The 18,361-nt window shown below is 52.2% G+C and overlaps 1 protein-coding gene across 3 annotated transcripts; it reads right to left on the bottom strand.

The window, feature by feature from the left end:
* Window positions 1-13,513: 13,513 nt before the first annotated feature.
* On the bottom strand, window positions 13,514-18,245 carry TMEM176A (transmembrane protein 176A). 3 transcript variants are annotated; one of them, XM_070046315.1, is made up of 7 exons: window positions 18,184-18,245; window positions 17,213-17,420; window positions 16,623-16,733; window positions 15,438-15,494; window positions 15,062-15,274; window positions 14,404-14,514; window positions 13,514-13,818 (listed from the first exon to the last, which is right to left on the bottom strand). In XM_070046315.1, exons 2-7 carry the CDS (start codon window positions 17,396-17,398, stop codon window positions 13,777-13,779), a joined length of 720 nt encoding a protein of 239 aa, XP_069902416.1. In that variant the 5' UTR covers window positions 17,399-17,420; window positions 18,184-18,245; the 3' UTR covers window positions 13,514-13,776. The 3 variants fall into 3 exon arrangements, with proteins under 3 accessions (XP_069902416.1, XP_069902417.1, XP_069902418.1); XM_070046316.1 differs by lacking the exon at window positions 18,184-18,245 and adding an exon at window positions 18,008-18,055; XM_070046317.1 differs by lacking the exon at window positions 16,623-16,733.
* Window positions 18,246-18,361: the final 116 nt, after the last annotated feature.

Raw genomic sequence — 18,361 nt, forward strand, 5'->3', positions numbered from 1 at the left:
TCGGGAGCAGGTACCCCTGCAGGGCTCACTCCTGGAGGATGAAGGATGGTGAGACCACCGCTTACTTTTGTGCAGGCAGGGAGGGAGGGCGTACAAGTGCGCATTTCAGTGTTTTTTTTGAAGGAGTACAAAAAATGTTCATAGAAAGATAAAAATGTTACAGGGTAGCACAGAATAAGTGCCGCAGGAGTTGTGCCCGACTGGGATCCTGCAGGATTCAGAAGGAGCTGGCCCTCAGGACTGCCGGCTTCTCAAGGCCTGCGGCTCTGTTTAGATTCCCCTGCGTTAGACGCCCAGGGCTGCTGTAACAAGTGCCACACACCGTGTGGTTTTAAACAACAGGAGTTTATTCTTTCCCGGTTCTGGAGGCTGGAAGGCTGACATCAAGGTGCTGGCAGGGCCAGGCTCCCTCTGAAACCTCTAGGGGAGGGCCCTCGCTTGCCTCTTCCAGCCTCAGGTGTTGCCGGCAATCCCCGGTGTCCCAGGGTTCCTTGGCTTGTAGACACATCTCCCCAGTCCCTGCCCCCGTGGTCACATGACATTCCCCCCCTCCCCCGCCCCCCACCCCGTGTCTATGTCTCTCCTCTTCTTACAGGGATACCTAGTCATTGGATTAAGGGCCCACCCTACTCCAGTATAATTTCATTTTATCTCATTAAATCTGCAATGACCTTATTTCTTTGTACTATTTTTTTTTTTTTTTTTTTTTTGCGGAACACGGGACTCTCACTGCTGTGGCCTCTCCCGTTGCGGAGCACAGGCTCCGGACGCGCAGGCCCAGCGGCCATGGCTCACGGGCCCAGCCGCTCCGCGGCATGTGGGATCTTCCCGGACCGGGGCACGAACCCGCGTCCCCTGCATCGACAGGCAGACTCTCAACCACTGCGCCACCGGGGAAGCCCGCAATGACCTTATTTCTAAATAAAGGCGCATTCTGTGGTTCCAGGAAGGACAAGAATCTGGGGGGACGCTATCCAACCCAGCACACCCTCTTCACATCCCCCCACCCCCTGCCCTAGCAGATGTGTGGCTCAGGGCAGGTGAGCTGCTCCACCCTGAGGGCTCCACAAAGCCGAGGCGAGTGTTGTCCTGGGGGGCCAGGTAGGAGCAGAGCTGCAGAGCTGAGATGGGTGGTGTGTTCCCAGGAGCCCGGCTGGGGTGTGAGTCCTGGGCAGAATCTGCTACTGTGCCGAGGAGGGCGGAGGTGGGGTGTCTGGGAGGAGGTGGTTAGAGCCATGAGCCCCTTGTGCACGTCTGTGGAAAAGTGGGACGAAAAGGGGGACTTGAGGGAATGCCATGGAGACCGTGGAGAGAAACGTCTTTAAGAACCACCCCAAGGAAAGAGAAAAGAATGGGGCTGGCAGAGGTGTCGGGTGAAGCTATGGCTGTTCACGTGGGGCCAAGGGTGGTGAGGTGTGGAATTCTGGGATTTGGGCTCTGCTACCTGGCTTCCTGCTCTGTTTTCCCAGCTCACCACAGTCTCTGTCTGGCTGCTGGTCCCTCCTGTACGTGACCTTGATTTCTGAGGTGTGGTTCCTCCCCTCTTGGTGTTAATGATTGGTGAGAGTTACAGATAACACTTGGGCAAAGATTGTGTCCTTGAAGTTCTGGGCTGCCTGCCTCCCTTAAAGGGGCAGAAATGATGGCCTTGCGGACGACCGTGTTGTAGGGGACAGATTATCCAGTCTTGGGGAGGGGCAGCGTGACAGGTGAGGATGGATCCAGTGTCTGTGGTTAGTGGGCCAGAGGTCACAGCTCACAGCTTCCCCATTGCTAACTCTTGATATTTTGTTTCTGGAAAAGTCACAACACATCAGAGATAATTTGCGATAGTCTAGAGAGCGTGAGTGTTTCTGTAGAACCGGGAGAAAGAAATAGTTCCGCAGGTGCCGCACCACCGAAGTCGCCTGATGAGCTCTCTGGGCTACTGAAGCCACCGTCATGGGTTGCATCCCTGATTAGGGAAGACTGGTTCACAAGGAGAAAATTCTACCGTTTTCATCAGGGGCCCTGGCACCACTGATATTTCGAGCCTGGTCGCTCTTTGTTATGTGGCTGTCCTGTGCATCGTAGGGTGTTTAGCAGAATCCCTGGCCTTTACTCACTCACTAGATGCCAGTAGCACCCACCCCGCTCCCCTTGTGACAAATAAAAATGTCTTCTGACATTGACAAGTCTTTCCTGAGGGGCAAAATTGCCCTCCTGTTGAGAACCATTGGTCTATATTTAAACCCTCATGATTTGTACCTGGAAATTATTATTATTGCTATTGGATGCTATTATACAATAGCATCCAAACTCCCTGACTCTCCGCTGGGGTCTCTCCCATCTGGCCTTCATGCTTTTGCAAGAATAAATCTGACCACGGGCCTTCCCCGCGTTGGTGGGATACTGTTGCCTATTGGATAACACTCATACTATTGAGTTGGCATTAGACACCCTTTCCAGCCCAGCCCTGACCTTCCTTTTGTTCTTGGAATATCCCTTTCCCTCTAATTTGCCATCACCTGGCCCCGTGCTCCAGCCATTCCCAACCAGGCCAGGCCCACGGGGCCTCCTGGGCTTGGTCCACATCGTTCCCTTGTCTGAAAGCTCTCTCTCACTCTCCTTGTTCACTCACCGAGCTCCTTCCTTCAAGGCTCAATGCCAAGGCCCCTCTTTCAACCCCTTTTCCATTCCCCCATGGCCTTCCTTCACTGCTCGTAACTCTCTGTTCACAGGTCTGTCTCTTCTTATCTGCTTCCTTGAGCTCAGGGACTGTGTCTTAATTTCTTCAAATATACAGAGACCAACACAGGGCCTGGCATACGGCAGGGGCTCGAGGTTTGTTTTCAGAGCGCATGAATGAACAGATCATGCGGACACAAGGGGCACAGAAGAGATGTTAGAACCCAGAGGTTAGAAAAGTCTTGACGGATTGCTGTGTGGCATTCTAAGGAAAAGACATGGTGAAGTTGCGACTAGATTACGCTTCTAGCTTTATTGAGATATAATTGACCTACAACAGCGGGTAAGTTTAAGGCATAGAATGTGTTGACCTGATACACTTACGTATCGCAGTATGACAACTGACCAGCTGTAGTGTCAGCTGACGCCCCCATCATGTCACATAATGACCATTTCTCTTTCCTGGTGAGAACATTTAAGATCTGCTCTCTTACCAACCTTCACGTATACAGCACGGTATCAGTAACCACCATGCTGTGCACTAGATGCCCAGAACTTATTCATTTTCTAACTGGAGGTTTGTATTCTTTGACCAACATCTCCTCATTTCCCTCATGCCCCAGCCCCTGATAGCCACCATTCTACTCTATATTTCTACACGTTTGGCTTTTTTTAAAGATTCTACATAAAAGTGGGATCGCATAGTATTTGTCTTTCTCTGTCAGACTTATTTCACACAGCATAATGCCCTCAAGGTCCACCCATGTTGTCACGAGTGGCAGGATTTCCTCCTTTCTCATGGCTGAATAATATTCCAGTGTATAAACATACACCACATTTTCTGTATCCGTTCATCTGTCAGTGGACCCCTAGGTTGTTTCCATTCCTTGGCTATTGTGAATAATGCTGCAGTGAACCTGGGAGTGCACATCCTGTTTTCATTTCCTTTGAAAATATACTCAGAAGTGGGATTGCTGGGTCATATGGGAGTTCTATTTTTAATCTTTTGAGGAAACTCCATACTGTTCTCCATAGTGGCTGCACCAACTCACATCCCCGCCCACAGTGTCGGAGGGTTCCCTTCTCTCCACACCTTCCCTAACACTTCTTACCACTTGTCTGTTTTTTGTTTTTTTTTTCCGGTACGCGGGCCTCTCACTGTTGTGGCCTCTCCCGCTGCGGAGCACAGGCTCCGGACGCGCAGGCTCAGCGGCCATGGCTCACGGGCCCAGCCGCTCCGCGGCATGTGGGATCTTCCCGGACCAGGGCACGAACCCGCGTCCCCTGCATCGGCAGGCGGACTCTCAACCACTGCGCCACCAGGGAAGCCCCCACTTGTCTTTTTGACGACGCCATTCTAAGAGGTGTGAGGTGATACCTCATTTTGCCTTTGATTTGCATTTCCCTGATGATTAGTGATGCTGAGCGTGTTTTCATGCACCTGTTGGCCACCTCTATGTCTTCTTTGGAAAAAATGCCTATTCAGTTTCTCTGCCCATTTTTCAGTCCGAGTGTTAATTTTGTTGTTGTTTTTCAGTTGTATGAGTTCTTTTTTTAAAAGTTTATTTATTTATTTTTGGCTGCGTTGGGTCTTCGTTGCTGCATGTGGGCTTTCTCTAGTTGCGGCGAGCAGGGGCTACTCTTCGTTGTGGTGCACGGGCTTCTCATCGCAGTGGCTTCTCCTGTTGAGGAGCATGGGCTGTAAGCACGCAGGCTTCAGTAGTTGTGGGATGCGGGCTCAGTAGTTGTGGCTCACGGGCTTAGTTGCTCCGCAGCATGTGGGATCTTCCCGGACCAGGGCTCGAACCCATGTCCCTTGCATTGGCAGGTGGATTCTTAACCACTGCACCACCAGGGAAGCCTGTATGAGTTCTTTATATATTTTGGATATTGACCCCTTCTCAGATATATGATTTGTAGATATTTTCTCCCATTCTGTAAGTTGCCTTTTCATTTGGTTGATTACTTCTTTTGCTGAGCAGAAACATTTTCCTTTGATGTAGTCCCTCAACCAGGTTACTATTAATATGGCCACATGGCCGGGGTCTGGGGTGGGCCCCTTGGGGCAAGGACAGCTGAGGATGGTGTGAGTCAGCTCGGGCTTCGAGGACGTGCAACCTGTGGGGTCTGCCAGGCTCCACACTAGGAAGGGCCCTGCCCGAAGTTTAATGCTCTACTACTGCTGTCTTGAAGTTCTTAACTTTTGCAAAAGGGGTCCCACATTTTCACTTTATGCTGGACTCTGCAATTCATGTTCCTGCTGCTGGCTTCATAAGGACAAGATTTAGACCTGCCTTTAGAAGGCCAAGGAAGGGCAGGTCACGGGGACAGGGCGGAGGGCAATCAGGCTAGCCCACTGAAGGTAGATGAACAGGGTTGATAAGATAAAGGGGCGAGGCTGAATGGCAGAGGGATCCAGGTCAGGGATCAGGAAAAGAAGCTCTGGGAAGATGGGTGACAGCAGCAAATATGTAACATCAATTGGGGCCAAAGTCTCAGGTGCCTGGTTCTGGGCGTAACCCTTGCCGACTCCTATTTCTTACTCTTAAGGATGCTCTCCAACCCCATTGTTTTTATACAACTCCCCGTTTGCTGGAGTGCTGGACAAAGCCTTATTTCCCTCAAAGCAGATGCCCACTTTCAATGTTACAGCCCCTGGGTCTGGAGGCAGGTTGGGGACTGATCGAAGGGAGCAGGATTGAAGAAGCTGCTCTGAGCCGGTTGATGTTTGCTGTAGAAGAAAGGCAGTGGCCACAGGAAGCCGCCGGGGCCAAATCAAAGGCATGACGAGGATGAACCTGGCCCAGGGAGCTGGGTTGTGTCCCCCTCAGAGCCAGGGCTGGCGAAGCCTGTCTCACTCTGTACCCTCAGGGCCCAGCTCCAACCCCACCCTGAGAGCTTGATACTCTGTTAATCTGAGCTGGAATATTACTCAGCCATGAAAAGGAACAAACCCACATTCCAGTCTGCAGCCTGCGGGAGCCCTTGACAGGCTCCTCGGCCACTGAAGTTGCGGCCGGGCATGTCTTCTCCGCTCCCTCTCCGCCTTCCTGCTGGAAGCTGTAGGATTTAATAAACAGCAAGAAAAGGAAAACATCTATTATCATACATTATCCACATCAGTGGAGGCATGAATGAGGCCCAGGCCTGTAGCTCAGGTTTTTTATTTTTTTATTATTAATTTTTTATTGCAGTATAGTCGCTCTACAATGTTGTGTTAGTTTCTTGCTGTACAACAAATTGAATCAGTAATACGTATACATATATCCGCTCTCTTTTAGATTTCCTTCCCATTTAGGTCACCCCAGAGCACCGAGTAGAGTTCCCTCTACGCAATGTAGAGAACCTTCTGTGCTATACAGTAGGTTCTCGTTAGTTATCTGTTTCATACATAGTAGTGTATATGTGTCAATCCCAATCTCCCAATTCAACCCTCCCCCGCTTCTCCCCTTGGTAACCATAAGTTTGGTCTCTACATCTGTGACTCTTTCTCTAATTTGCAAGTAAGTTCATCTCTACCATTTTTCTAGATTCCTCATACAAGCAATATTATACGGTATTTGTTTTTCTCTTTCTGACTTACTTCACTCTGTACGACAATGTCTAGGTCCATCCACGTCTCTGCAAATGGCACTAGTTTGTTCCTTTTCATGGCTGAGTAATATTCCAGCTCAGATTAACAGAGAGAGTATCAAGCTCTCAGGGTGGGGTTGGAGTTGGGCCCTGAGGGTACAGAGTGAGACAGGCTTCGCCAGCCCTGGCTATGAGGGAGCCACAACCCAGCTCCCCGGGCCAGGCTCATCCTTGTCATCCCTTTGATTTGTTCCCCACTAGGACCCGGTAGAATCTTGTTTTACAGATTTTGAGGGTTAGGCTGGGCGTGCTTGTTAAAGGGAGGTGCAGGCAGGGGACCCAGAGGAGGTGACATTCAGGGGGTAAACTGAGGCCACCGGCCAGCTTGTCTCTTCAGTGAGGAGGGTCCCTTCCACATTAACGTGGGAGGTTCTGGGTTTCACTGAGGAGTGAACACCCCCCACCACGCCCACCACTCACGCAGGCCCAGGTGCCACTGTGCCAGGGGCGCTGTGCATGGCCTCGAGGAACCCTAGAGGTGGCCCTGCAAACAGGCATCATCCCTGAGGCTGCACTGCTGGTCAGTGGCAGGACTGGGATTTGCACCTGGGTCTCTCTGGCCCCCAAACTTGCAGCCATCCCTGTTCCCTGCGACAGGGTGGTATTCAGTCCTGTAAGGGGCAGGTGAGCACCTCCCTTACAAGAGGCATCTGCTGAGCCCCCTTCATCTGTGTAGGTAGCCCTTCCGTGTCTCTTTCAGGAAAGGAACTTTTGTGTCTATGCCAGGATGGGTGTGTGGGAGAAAAAGGCCTACTGCTAGTAAGCAGATACCTTTGCTCACACCTACCTAAAAAAAATCTTCAGACAAATATTATACCTAGAGGATATCTTTCGCCACCTCAATGGCATTATAACTTAACCTAGAAGGTAGGGCATAAGCTGGAAATTTTTGCTTTTTCTGGTAAAGATTTTTGCACCTAAACAGGTGCTTAATCTCTGATTGTAAGCTATCGGAATCTGTCCAGGATAAACCCAGATTCCACGCACTGGAGGCTTCCTCTGACAGTTCTGGGTCCCGTCTGGAAGAGGAAGGGACCCTCTCCAGCGGGGGCTGCGTGGGGCACCGGAAGGACGGCTTGGTGGTGCCACACGTGACAAGGCTCCTCACGGGGGCAGGAGTGAGCTGGTCCCCGCCCCCCCCCCGCCCCAGGGATGGCGCCGACTTCACGCATGAGCAGAGTGGCCTCTGCCCTGCGTGGGCGGTCAGGCCCGTTAGCAGGCTGCCTTCGCTTTGCACACAATCCAAGGCTTCTCTAGAACTGTAGGAGCCGACGAGCCGGTGTTTTTCGTAGGCTCCAAGACATGGGAGATCTGTGAGCACCCAGGGTAGAAAAGGCTTCTCAGCTGTGGGGCTCTGACACTTGCTCGAAGAAGCAAGGTCTGGGCTCTTCTACCTCAAAGCGGGGAAAAAAGAACTGAAAACAAATATGGAACTTTAGTTAATGATATGTGTGCTGAAGTATTTAAGGGGACGGGTACAGATGTCTGCAACTTCCCTTAAAATGCATAAAAGACAAAATGCAAAAAGGGATGGAGAGGTGGACAGGTATGTGACAAAGCAAACATAGCAAAATATTAATCGTAGAGTCTGAGTCATGGGTACATGTAAATTTTCCCCCCAACTTTTCTGTGTGTTTGAAAATTTTCCTAGTAAGATGCCAGGGGGAAAGGCAGAGGCTCCCTTGGTGGTGTTTAGGAGTGGGCAGCTGCCCAGCGATGTTGTCTGTATTGCTGAGGGAGCAGTTGGTACAGCCAGTAAAAATGCCAGAGAGGTAGGCAAGGGCCGGACGTGCAGGGAATGTGGACTTTATCTCGGAGACCATGAGAAGCCAATAAAATGTTTGAAACGGGGAAAACAGACATGTTTTTGCATTTTCACCTCTCACTGCGCAAGTCACACCCCCAGACTGAATTTTCCGAACAGCTGGTTACTTGATTTGAAATGCAAATCATCTGGAATGGAGTTAGGAGACGATTCTGCATTAGTCAAAGCATTACTTCCCTCGGTTTTCTTTCTCACTCGTGGGTATGGGGGCAAAGTCCCAGGCTCTTTCAGGAACACGTACAGATTGGAAAACTCAGAGTCTGCAGGCATAGAGCAGTTAATTCTAGTGTTATCTTTCAGACCTACCAGTCCTTGGGGGTAAACAACATGAAGAAAAAAATATAAAACTCTAGTATAGATTGAGCAACCGAGGAGCTCATTCAGTGAAATGATTAACAAAAAGCCCAGGATCAGGAGTCAGACTCTCTGGATTCAACTCTCCGTGATGACATTTCCTAGCGGTGTGACCTTCGGCAAGTTACTTGACTTCTCTGAACCTTAGTTTCCTGTTTGTAAAATGAGGATCACACTAGTCAGTGCCTCACAAGGGTTGCTGTGAGGATTATAATAAATGAGGCAAAGGCATTCAATCACCGTAAAATGCTTGGTTTAGTGCCTGGCGTGCAGCCAGTGCTGAAGAAATGTTCAGCAAATAATTATTGCTCACTGGTCTACTTCCCCACATGCAGTTTATCTGTACTCATGGCTTATGCCATTCCACCAATGTCTTTAAAATGGTTATTAAGCGCCTATCTTTAGTTTCTACTATTTGGAGTTTCAGACCTATAGCTCCCTTATCATGGGAATGCCCCTTCCTTGCACCCTCCAGCTGGGCATCTGACAGTCCTGCCAGACCTGGACTTCTTGGCCTCCCAGCCCCTCCAGCACACCAGCCAGTTCTATGCCCAAGCAGCTCCTTCATCTACTGCCGGCTCTCCACTCCTCCTGGTATTGATGCCGAGAACTTGGCCTCTGTGCACCGGGGCTGAATCGAATCTTGGAGACAGAGTTCTGGGTGAAGTAGAAAACGATAGCTTTATTGTTCTGCCAGGCAAAGGGGAACACAGAGGGTTCCTGCCCCTCAAAACTGTGTGTCCCAACCCAGGAGGATTTGGTGAGGAGTTTAATAACAATGGTTCAAGGATGGGGTTGTTGATAGGGTTAGGGTGTGTGCAGTGCCTGCACTCCTTTAATCTGGTCTCAGGTAATCTCTTTTTTATTTATTTTATTTTATTTTTTTGCGGTACATGGGCCTCTCACTGTTGTGGCCTCTCCCGCCGCGGAGCACAGGCTCCGGACGCGCAGGCTCAGCGGCCATGGCTCACGGGGCCAGCCGCTCCGCGGCATGTGGGATCTTCCCGGACCGGGGCACGAACCCGTGTCCCCTGCATCGGCAGGCGGACTCTCAAGCACTGCGCCACCAGGGAAGCCCCCTCAGGTAATCTCTTGATGAGCTTCTCTGGTTCCTTTAATCTGGCATGTTCCTAGAACAAGCTGAGACTTGTAGGACAGAGCCACCTGACAAGAGCTGTGGCCCTTGGTAGGACGCTGCCATGCCAAACTGGGGTCTGGCACAGAGGAAGCCAGGGGACCAAATACTTTGATCACCTTCGCCTGCCAGGGCCACCTATAGGCTGAAGCCAACCCGCGCTATGGCACAAGGGAGCCTCCAAATGCGGCCCATGGAGGCCAGGCTGCCAGGCGAGCAGGGTGGAGAGGACACCTGGAGGGGCAAGAAGAACGTCAGCACTCTTAGGAATCCTGGTTTCTTGTCCACTGACCAGGTCTAGGTCTGTGACTCTGAGCACGGAGGAAGGAAAGTGTTCACATCCGTAAGAACATCACCTCCTTTCTTCCGGTTTCATCTTTTTCAACCAGAAAAGTCATACTGGCAACCAAGGCAGTCCAGACCCACTCCTGGGCCGGGCACGGCAAAGTCACTGGGCCACGAGAGACACCCGATATCCACTCTCTCCTGGCTGTTCTCAGCTTATGCCACGGAGGCCTTTCCATGGAGAGCCACGGTTCTCTTCTGAAACCACCGGAAAGCTGGGATAGTTTCTGTCACTCATAGTGGTCAGGAGTGAGGATATCTTGTGCAAACTCAAGAGTAAACTTTAAATATCTCTCACTTATTTTTTATTTTTATTTTTTTTGCGGTATGCGGGCCTCTCACTGCTGTGGCCTCTCCCGTTGCGGAGCAAAGGCTCCGGACGCGCAGGCTCAGCGGCCATGGCTCACGGGCCCAGCCGCCCCGCGGCATGTGGGATCCTCCCAGACCGGGGCACGATCCCGTGTCCCCTGCATTGACAGGCGGACTCTCAACCACTGCGCCACCAGGGAAGCCCAGAAGTCTCTAATTTTAATGCATTTAAATGTATCAGTCTTTTCTTATGGCTGGAGCTTTTGGTGTCTTGTTTAAGAAATCCTTCTTGTCTATTGTGCTGAAGGTGACCAGATTGTGCTGGAGGCTTGGAGCTGTGCTTCAGGGCATCTTCTTTGGGCCCTGGGTCACACTGCTTCCGCTGTGGGGCAGGCAGGTTCTTCTGGGACCCCAGGCTTGGCCGGGTAGGGGAGGGAGAGGCCACTTCCGGGGTCCTTCTACCATGGAGCCCAAGTTTCCAAGAAGAGATTTTCCGTGGACCGTGTCCCCACCATTCTTGTGAGTGTGGAAGGTCTTCCCAGTGGATGGGCAGGCCTGTGTCCCAGTGGGCCAGGACCGAGCTACCACCTGTATGGACGCTCAGGCAGGGTGGGCTGTAACAGGGGCTGACTCCAGCTCAGAACTGGGATATCTGGTTCCTGAACTGTGGGTCCCTGGAGCAGATGAGGTGGGACAGGGAGAAAACTGGAGGTGGTGGAGCAGTAGGAAACCTCCCATCTGCCCTCTAATTCTGGATTCGAGGGCATGTAATGGCACGATTCTAACCAACTGCCTCAAGCAGAACAGGTGGCAGGTTTATGCCTGTTGGGGGACGGGGAAGATGTCCTGCCTCCTTGGCCCTCACTCCTCAAGGTCACCTGGGTTAGGCAAGGATGTCGCACTGTTCACAGTTCCCTTCCCAGGACCCACAGTGCCTGCCACATGGGAGGGATTAGTAGATATTTGTTCAGTAATACATTGACAATTTTCAAAGAATTGTGTAAAAAAATTAATTTTCTGGTTTCTCCTGAAGAACACTTTTTGTAGCCACTAGGTGGCGGAGTTAATTACATCAAGCTGGCTTGTGCGGGGGTGGGGGGGTGGGGGGAGGGGTGGAATTCAGATAGGGAAGCGGGCATTTGAATTTAAATTCAATCTTGTTTTAATTCTGTTTTGGAGCCTGTTAATTACTAAGTTTAAAAAACATATTGTCCTAAGAAATATTTGCAGGATAAATCTGAGATAAAGACCGTGGTGGATGACTTTCTTTCTCAAGCTAAAGATGGTATGAATTTCTCTTCTACATTGTTTCCAAATTCAGTCATTTTAGGGCTTTGACTAGATGTAAATTCTTTCCATTCTTTATTCAGTTAAATGAATGTCAACTCAGTTTGCCCTTTTGCTCAGAAGTGATCTTTTACTGTCAGAATGTGGCAACCTCCTTTGTTTATTGCATCTGGCAGATTTGAGTCTCTGGGACTGACCCCTTCCCAAGTCCCCCCCCCCCCCCCAGAGCTCTTCCTCAGCTTCCATCCCCGTTGATTACCCTCCCTCATTCCGAACAGCTTCAGAGAGTCCTGGATCTTCGGTTTTCTCTTCTGTAGGAAATCAGGTATCTTGCCAGCCCTGCCTTTTGTTTAAAAAATTTTTTTCAAAAGCAATTTGTTTATTTGAAAATACAGGGCTTCCCTGGTGGTGCAGTGGTTAAGAATCTGCCTGCCAATGCAGGGGACATGGGTTCGAGCCCTGGTCTGGGAAGATCCCACATGCCACGGAGCAACTAAGCCCGTGCACCACAACTACTGAGCCTGTGACACAACTACTGAAGCCCACACTCCTAGAGCCTGTGCTCTGCAACAAGAGAAGCCACTGCAATGAGAAGCCCTCGCACCACAACAAAGAGTAGCCCCTGCTCACCGCAACTAGAGAAAATCCATGCACAGCAACAAAGACCCAACGCAACCAAACCAAAACAAAACAGAACAAAACAACAACAACAACAGCAACAACAACAAAAAATATATATATAAAGTACAGCTACAATCACAGGCTTGCATCAAAGAGGCTCTTATTTTGAGGGGGAAAATGAATGTACACATCTGGAAATGACTTGGAGGTGTTGAGATAGGGATGGACAAATAATCCTAAATTTATCTCTGTATCATTATGAGTTATTATGATAGTAAAACTGTCCTTTGTTTTTCTGTGTACAGGTCTGTGAGTTTTAATACATGTATAGATTCTTGTAACCAGTACCATGATCAGGATAAAGAACAGACCATCACCCCCCAGACTCCCTTGTGCCAGCTCTGTTTTTAGTCACACTAAAATGTTGCTGTACAATATTGTGCTTATATTTAATGATTTAAAAAAGCGTGGTGCCACTTTCTCTGGCCATCACAGTTTCTGATGAGAAACCACAGTCATTGGATTACCCTTCTCTATAGGTAATGGGTCATTTTTGTTTGGCTATTTTCAAGGCTTTGTCTTTAGTTTTTAGCAGTTTGATTATGATATATCTAGGCTTGTACTTCTTTGAGCTGGTTCTGTTAAGGGTTCATTGAGCTTCTTGAGTCTGTCTGTTTGTGTCTTTCAGCAAATTTGGGAAGTCTTCAACCATATTTTTTCACACACAAACAAAAGTAATTGTTTCAGATACCATTTGTTTGCCTCTCCAGATGTCCTTTCCATATTTCTCTGTGCCCCAGAGGGGTGTCGTATACGGATCATATCATTGCCCAATGTCCCATGACTTCCTGTTAGGTTTGGCGAATAGGGAAAACTAGCAAGAGGTAGAAATGGGTAGTTTGGGTATTTATTCCTCAGGATGCCTCGCTGCAGAATCATCTCAGGCTGGCTGTGTTTCTCTGGGAAGGTGAGAGCTCAAATCAAGCACCATCTCCATCAGGTTTCTCTGTCTCTGGCTGAAACACAGTAATTGCTCCCCTTCCTCGTTTTTTGGGTTTAGATGATGATACGCTCCCCTCCACCTTGGTTAGCAATCCTGGTATGACAAAATTCATACCAGGGAGTGGGGATCAGAGTCTCTCTTCCTTTCATCCTTCATTCCCAGGCATTTGGGCCTACAGTCCCAGGACCAGCCTCAAAGAGAGTCTGTTTTCAAGGCCGGCAACTCTAGACCCAGACTGGCTGTTGGGAGTGGAACGAGCTTTGTAGGTTTGCTGTTGCCTCATTCTCCTCTGCCTCCCTCCAGCCAAGAGAAATACCCTAAGCAAGAAACTGGGAGCAACAGCACGAGAGTTTATTATCATCATTGCTCAAGAAGGGACATGAAGCAGGCAGGATGGTGAAGGTGAGCAGGAAATGGACCAGAGCAGCTCTGATGGTTGGTGGTGCAGGGCAGTGGCTGTGGCCATGGGGGAAGGATAACTGGGGTCAGAGGAGAGCCTCTCTTCCCGGCCTGGTTCTTCTTCCACAAGGCAGATGCTGGGACACCCAGTCCAGGTGGAGCTCCAGACATGAGTCCTCTGGAGAAGCAGGGCTAATTTCACTCACTCCCAGCAGTTTCTTCCAAGGGAGGGTCTCTTTTCTAAGGGAAAAGGAGGGGGTGGGACAGCCCATGGGGGAGAGAAAGTGTAAATGCTCTGTTACAGGGCAGCTTAGTTCTGGAGCCAATCAGATCCACCGTCAGCCTCATGGTACCTGATGCAAAGAGCCCCAAGGTCCCACCATGTACATGGACTTCCCTAGCTTCCTAGGGTCTCTTTTTCAGATTTTATTTTTTTGATGTGGACCAATTTTTTTAAAGTCTTTATTGAATTTGTTACAATATTGCTTCTGTTTTATGTTTTAGTGTTTTGGCCGCGAGCCATGTGGGATCTTAGCTCCCTGACCAGGGATTGAACCAGCAGCACCCCCTGCATTGGAAGGTGAAGTCTTAACCGCTGGATTGCCAGGGAAGTCCCTCACTAGGGTCTTTGGACTGGGTGTTACTTGGTCAGGGACAGGGGGTCTCTGGGCTGGGCCACTCCTGGGGTGGAAAGACAGGAATGATGCCCCTTGACACTCACTGTAATGACACTTTTCTCCTCCCCAAACCATCCGCTCTCCATTCCTGTCTCCCCTGGACAGCACTGCTGCCCCAAACACACAGACACAAGCTTTAGGCACTCACCTCCTTAGATCGGTATTTTCTCCAGCAGCACAGACACAGGGGGACCAGAGACGCTAGAAGCAGCAGAGCCCAGACCCCCAACAGCATGGCATTGATGCTTATGAACAGGGCCTGGGGACAGAGGACCGAAGCTATAGGCACCCAGAGAGACTGTTGCCATTTGTGGTCTGTCTTCACGCTGATCATGGCACAGGGTCACTCTCCACCCCATTCATCCCATCCCCAAGTCGGTAGCTTCCGGGGTGGGGGGGAGGCTGAAGAAGGAGCCCGGGGTGGGGGTCAGTGGGTGTAGCATGCAGAGAGCGGCCAGTAACCCCTGTCACCGGGTCTCAGCGTCCTCATCTGAGCAGCGATGGGCTTGGGCTGTGGTCTGGTTCCCTGACAAGCCCAAGACTTGAACATGCATTTAACACCTTCGCAGCTCTTCACGTATTTGCAGTATTAGCTCCTTTATTATGAGTTCAGTGTTTGTATTTCCCACAGATCTGTACCTCCCACAACCATAGGAACCGCTTCTGTTTCGTTCGCTGCCACGCTGTGGTGACGGGAGACATGCTCAGGGCAGAACAGGTCACGCCCTTCTTGGTGGACAGCCTCACTCTCCTCCACTGTCTGACCCTCCCTGCCCACCGCCTGCTGCCTTCCCCGGCCCGGCTACCTTCAGCATGTTCACATAGGAGGTGCACAGCTGCAGCCTTCCCTCGTCTGCACTCGGAGAGCTGGGGGCCCCGGTGGGCCTCCAGGAAGGGGAGACATCACAGATACCATTAAAGAGAAAATGGTGGTACTCATGGAAACTTCTAGCCCCAATGATGATGGCGGCTGTGGCCGTGGAGAAAGCTGCCAGGGCGAGCAGGGTCCTCAGCAGGGCCTGGTGAGGGCAGTGTGCAGAGACAGACCTTGGAGACTCAGTCTCTCTGGAGCCCAGCCCGGGACGAAGAGCGGGAAGTCTAGTGGAGGGGGCGTGGGATGGGCGGCAGGCTGGGGGTGGCCTCCAGCTTCCGGGGCTGGTGTCAACCCCTCCCCGAACTCACCCAGTAGGTGCCACCTCGTTTCTCATAAATGAAGGCGACAGCTCCAGCCAGCACAGCCTGGGGAGGGATTGAAGCAGCAGGGGTAGCCCGGGGCAGCCGAGCCCCACCCCCAGCAGCCTGCTTCTTTTTCCTTCCTCAAGTCCCACAGGCAAAACCAACCGTCCTGCTGGCCTTTCCCCACAGCACCTCACGTGGACCCGAGGTTTTGAGCTGAGCTCTGTTGTCTTCAGTGGTGAGGGTATTGAAGGCCGAATCAAACGCCCGAGGCTGCAGGACCCTCTATTTTAGGGACATCAAAACTGCTCATGGTCAAGTCGGGTGTAAGCCCCCCTTCCCTTCTCCAAAACCCTCTCTTTTTAAGCAACACCAGGTGCTTTATGAAAGCTCCAGGGCGGTGGGGTGGAAGGTCCGGGGTGTTGGAGGAGCTCTCAGTACAGGATCAGCGTCCGCTGCCTCGGGGTGAGGGCAGGCGCTCGTTCCAACAGCGCTCAGCCTCCCACCCAGCGGGTCTTCCAGGACAGGAAGTCTGGCTGATGCCAAGGGAAAGATGGATCTGAATCCTGTCTGGCAGTTCTGTAGCTAATCTCAGTGTTTTCGGCCGTGGGGTGGATGACGATCATTACTTTGGGCTCCTCTCTTAATCGATATGTGTGTTTTGCTCTTGTTCTGTGAGGGTGGGCAGGACAGAGGGCGCCTCCTTCCTGCTATGATCCGCCCACCCATCTCCTGCCGCAGATGGCACACGTCCATCTGCTGACATAGCTGCCGTTGTCCGGTGAGCCCCCCTGGACTTCCCCTGTGTGCAGGGCCTGCAGAGGGCAATGGGAAACCACCGGGGGGGGGTACATCTCCCTTGTACACACGCTCCAGCACGTTCCGCCTCCCTCCATCTCAGTGCAAGTGCCTGGAGATGAGTCCTGTCCTAGATCCTTAGCTGATCTGCTGCTGAAGGTGGGAGAAGAGGTGGGAGAAGCCCGGTGCAGGAACCCGGGAGAGCTGACCAGTGACCGTGGCTCTCCTAGCCCTTAGCTCAGCTGGTTTCCCGTCTGTAGAAGCCTGGTGTCAGCCTAGAGATCTGGGAGTCTTTTCAGCTGCAAACAGTCTACATTCTGATGGGGTCGATGGTGGTGGTCTCTCACCTCTGATAGGGGGTCCCTCTGCCCACGGTCCTCCCGCCCCACTCACCACGGCCCCTGTCCAGATGGGGGCTCCCGATCCAAGCAGCGTGGTGTAGTAGGAGATGAAGAGGAATCCCCCCAGGACCCCACTGAACACCCCCAGCATGATCTGCACCGCCTGAAAGATGAAAAACCCAAGAACCCGGAGCCCGGGTCCCAGGCCCAGTCTGCGTCTAAGCCTCAGGGGAGTTTTGAGGACTTTCCACTCCATGTACTAAAGGTTAGAACTCTATGAAAGGGGAAGAGAGAGAGAAGAGAGGAAGAGAGGGGGCACGAGAAGGGAGAGGACAGGAGGGGAGAGAAGGCTAGGGGAGGGGAGAGCTAGCCCACGCTGGGCCGTGAGAGGATGAACTCCGGGTTCCACCAGCTGGGACTTTAAATGGTCAGGGGCTCCTCTGCACCCTTCAGCCCACAGCCCACCCTACCTACAGCTTTCACTGAGAGGCCAGTAAGTGAAGGAAAGGCCGGAACTTGATCTCTAGGAAGAGCATAAGCATCCCACTCAGAGAGAGGCTGGCTGGGAGAGCGTGCAGCCAGAGGAGGGGGCTTACCCTTCCCAGTCTGGGGAGCCTGGGCGCCCGTCCTCGCCCTACTCACCCAGGAGGCCACCAGCAGCCGGCGGTGGCCCAGGGCCCGGGAGGCGGCGTGCGGCGAGGGCACGTGGGGCTGCAGCAGGGGACACCTACTCAGCAGCAGCTTGGCCAGAGCCGACTCCTGGTGGATGTCCACCTTGATGCAGGTGGGCTGGGGAGCCCCAGAGGCCACGTCCCCACCATCTGCCATCTTCAAGCTGGTGGACACCCGCCTGGGAGGGAGGAAGGGGGCGTCAGGGGGAAGAGTTGGCAGGAGGTTTGCACAGATTCCATGGGAGCTGGCGAGGCCCCCGGTCACAGTGCAGCATCTGGGACCTGCCTTGAGGGGTGTCATGTGAGGGATCCCTGCGTCTGCTGAGGCTGTGGCCACCGCCCAGCCCACTGGAGCTGCCCTCTTCACCCTAGACCTGCTGTGTCTCCCCATCCTCCACCCACGGCCTCAGGGTCTGGACCAAGCAGTGCCCTGGAGCCCTCACCTCTCTCCTTTCTGCTCCCAGCCCGCTTGTGTGATCACGGCCCTCACCCTGGCTTTCCCCCCTGCCTCTCCCCCTCCAGAGCCCTCAGGCTGCCGGACAGAAGAGAGTCCTGGCTGCCTGTTGAACTACTGTTGAGGTATCTGCTTCCCAGCTGAGCCCGGGGACCCACCCCCCGCCCCTACATATCTCCCTTTCCATCAATGGCTACTCAGCCCCACGCTGCCTGTTCAAACTGCGCCCCCCAACCCTCTGCATGAAGCTGTGGGTGCAGATGGAGGCCCAAGGCCAGAATGACTTGACTTCAAACGGGGACGGGGCTGTACCTGGCCTCCACTCCTGCCGCCTTCCTGGATGCATGTCCTCTACACGGTGGTCGGTCCTTCCCTCCCCAGCAAGTTCTGGGGGGCCTTTGAGGGGGCAGGATATGGACTCCTCTGGGGAGGGGCCCTGTGAGAAGGGTCTCTGGGAAAAGGCCGCCTGGGCTGAGGGTCTGCCTCACCTGCTCTCCTCAGGGACCGGCAGTCACGGTCGAGGGTGATAGGAGGGCTGGGGACGGCTGAGTGGGGGCTGAGAACCAGGCAGAAAGGAGAGGGGTTTGGTGGAGCTCCAGAAAGGGAAGGATGAGGCAACTTCTCAGCACACAGCTGGAGCAAAGGGCCCCTCCAGGGTTTTCTAGA

This window comes from Globicephala melas, chromosome 9, assembly GCF_963455315.2.
Source record: "Globicephala melas chromosome 9, mGloMel1.2, whole genome shotgun sequence".
NCBI lineage: Eukaryota > Metazoa > Chordata > Mammalia > Artiodactyla > Delphinidae > Globicephala > Globicephala melas.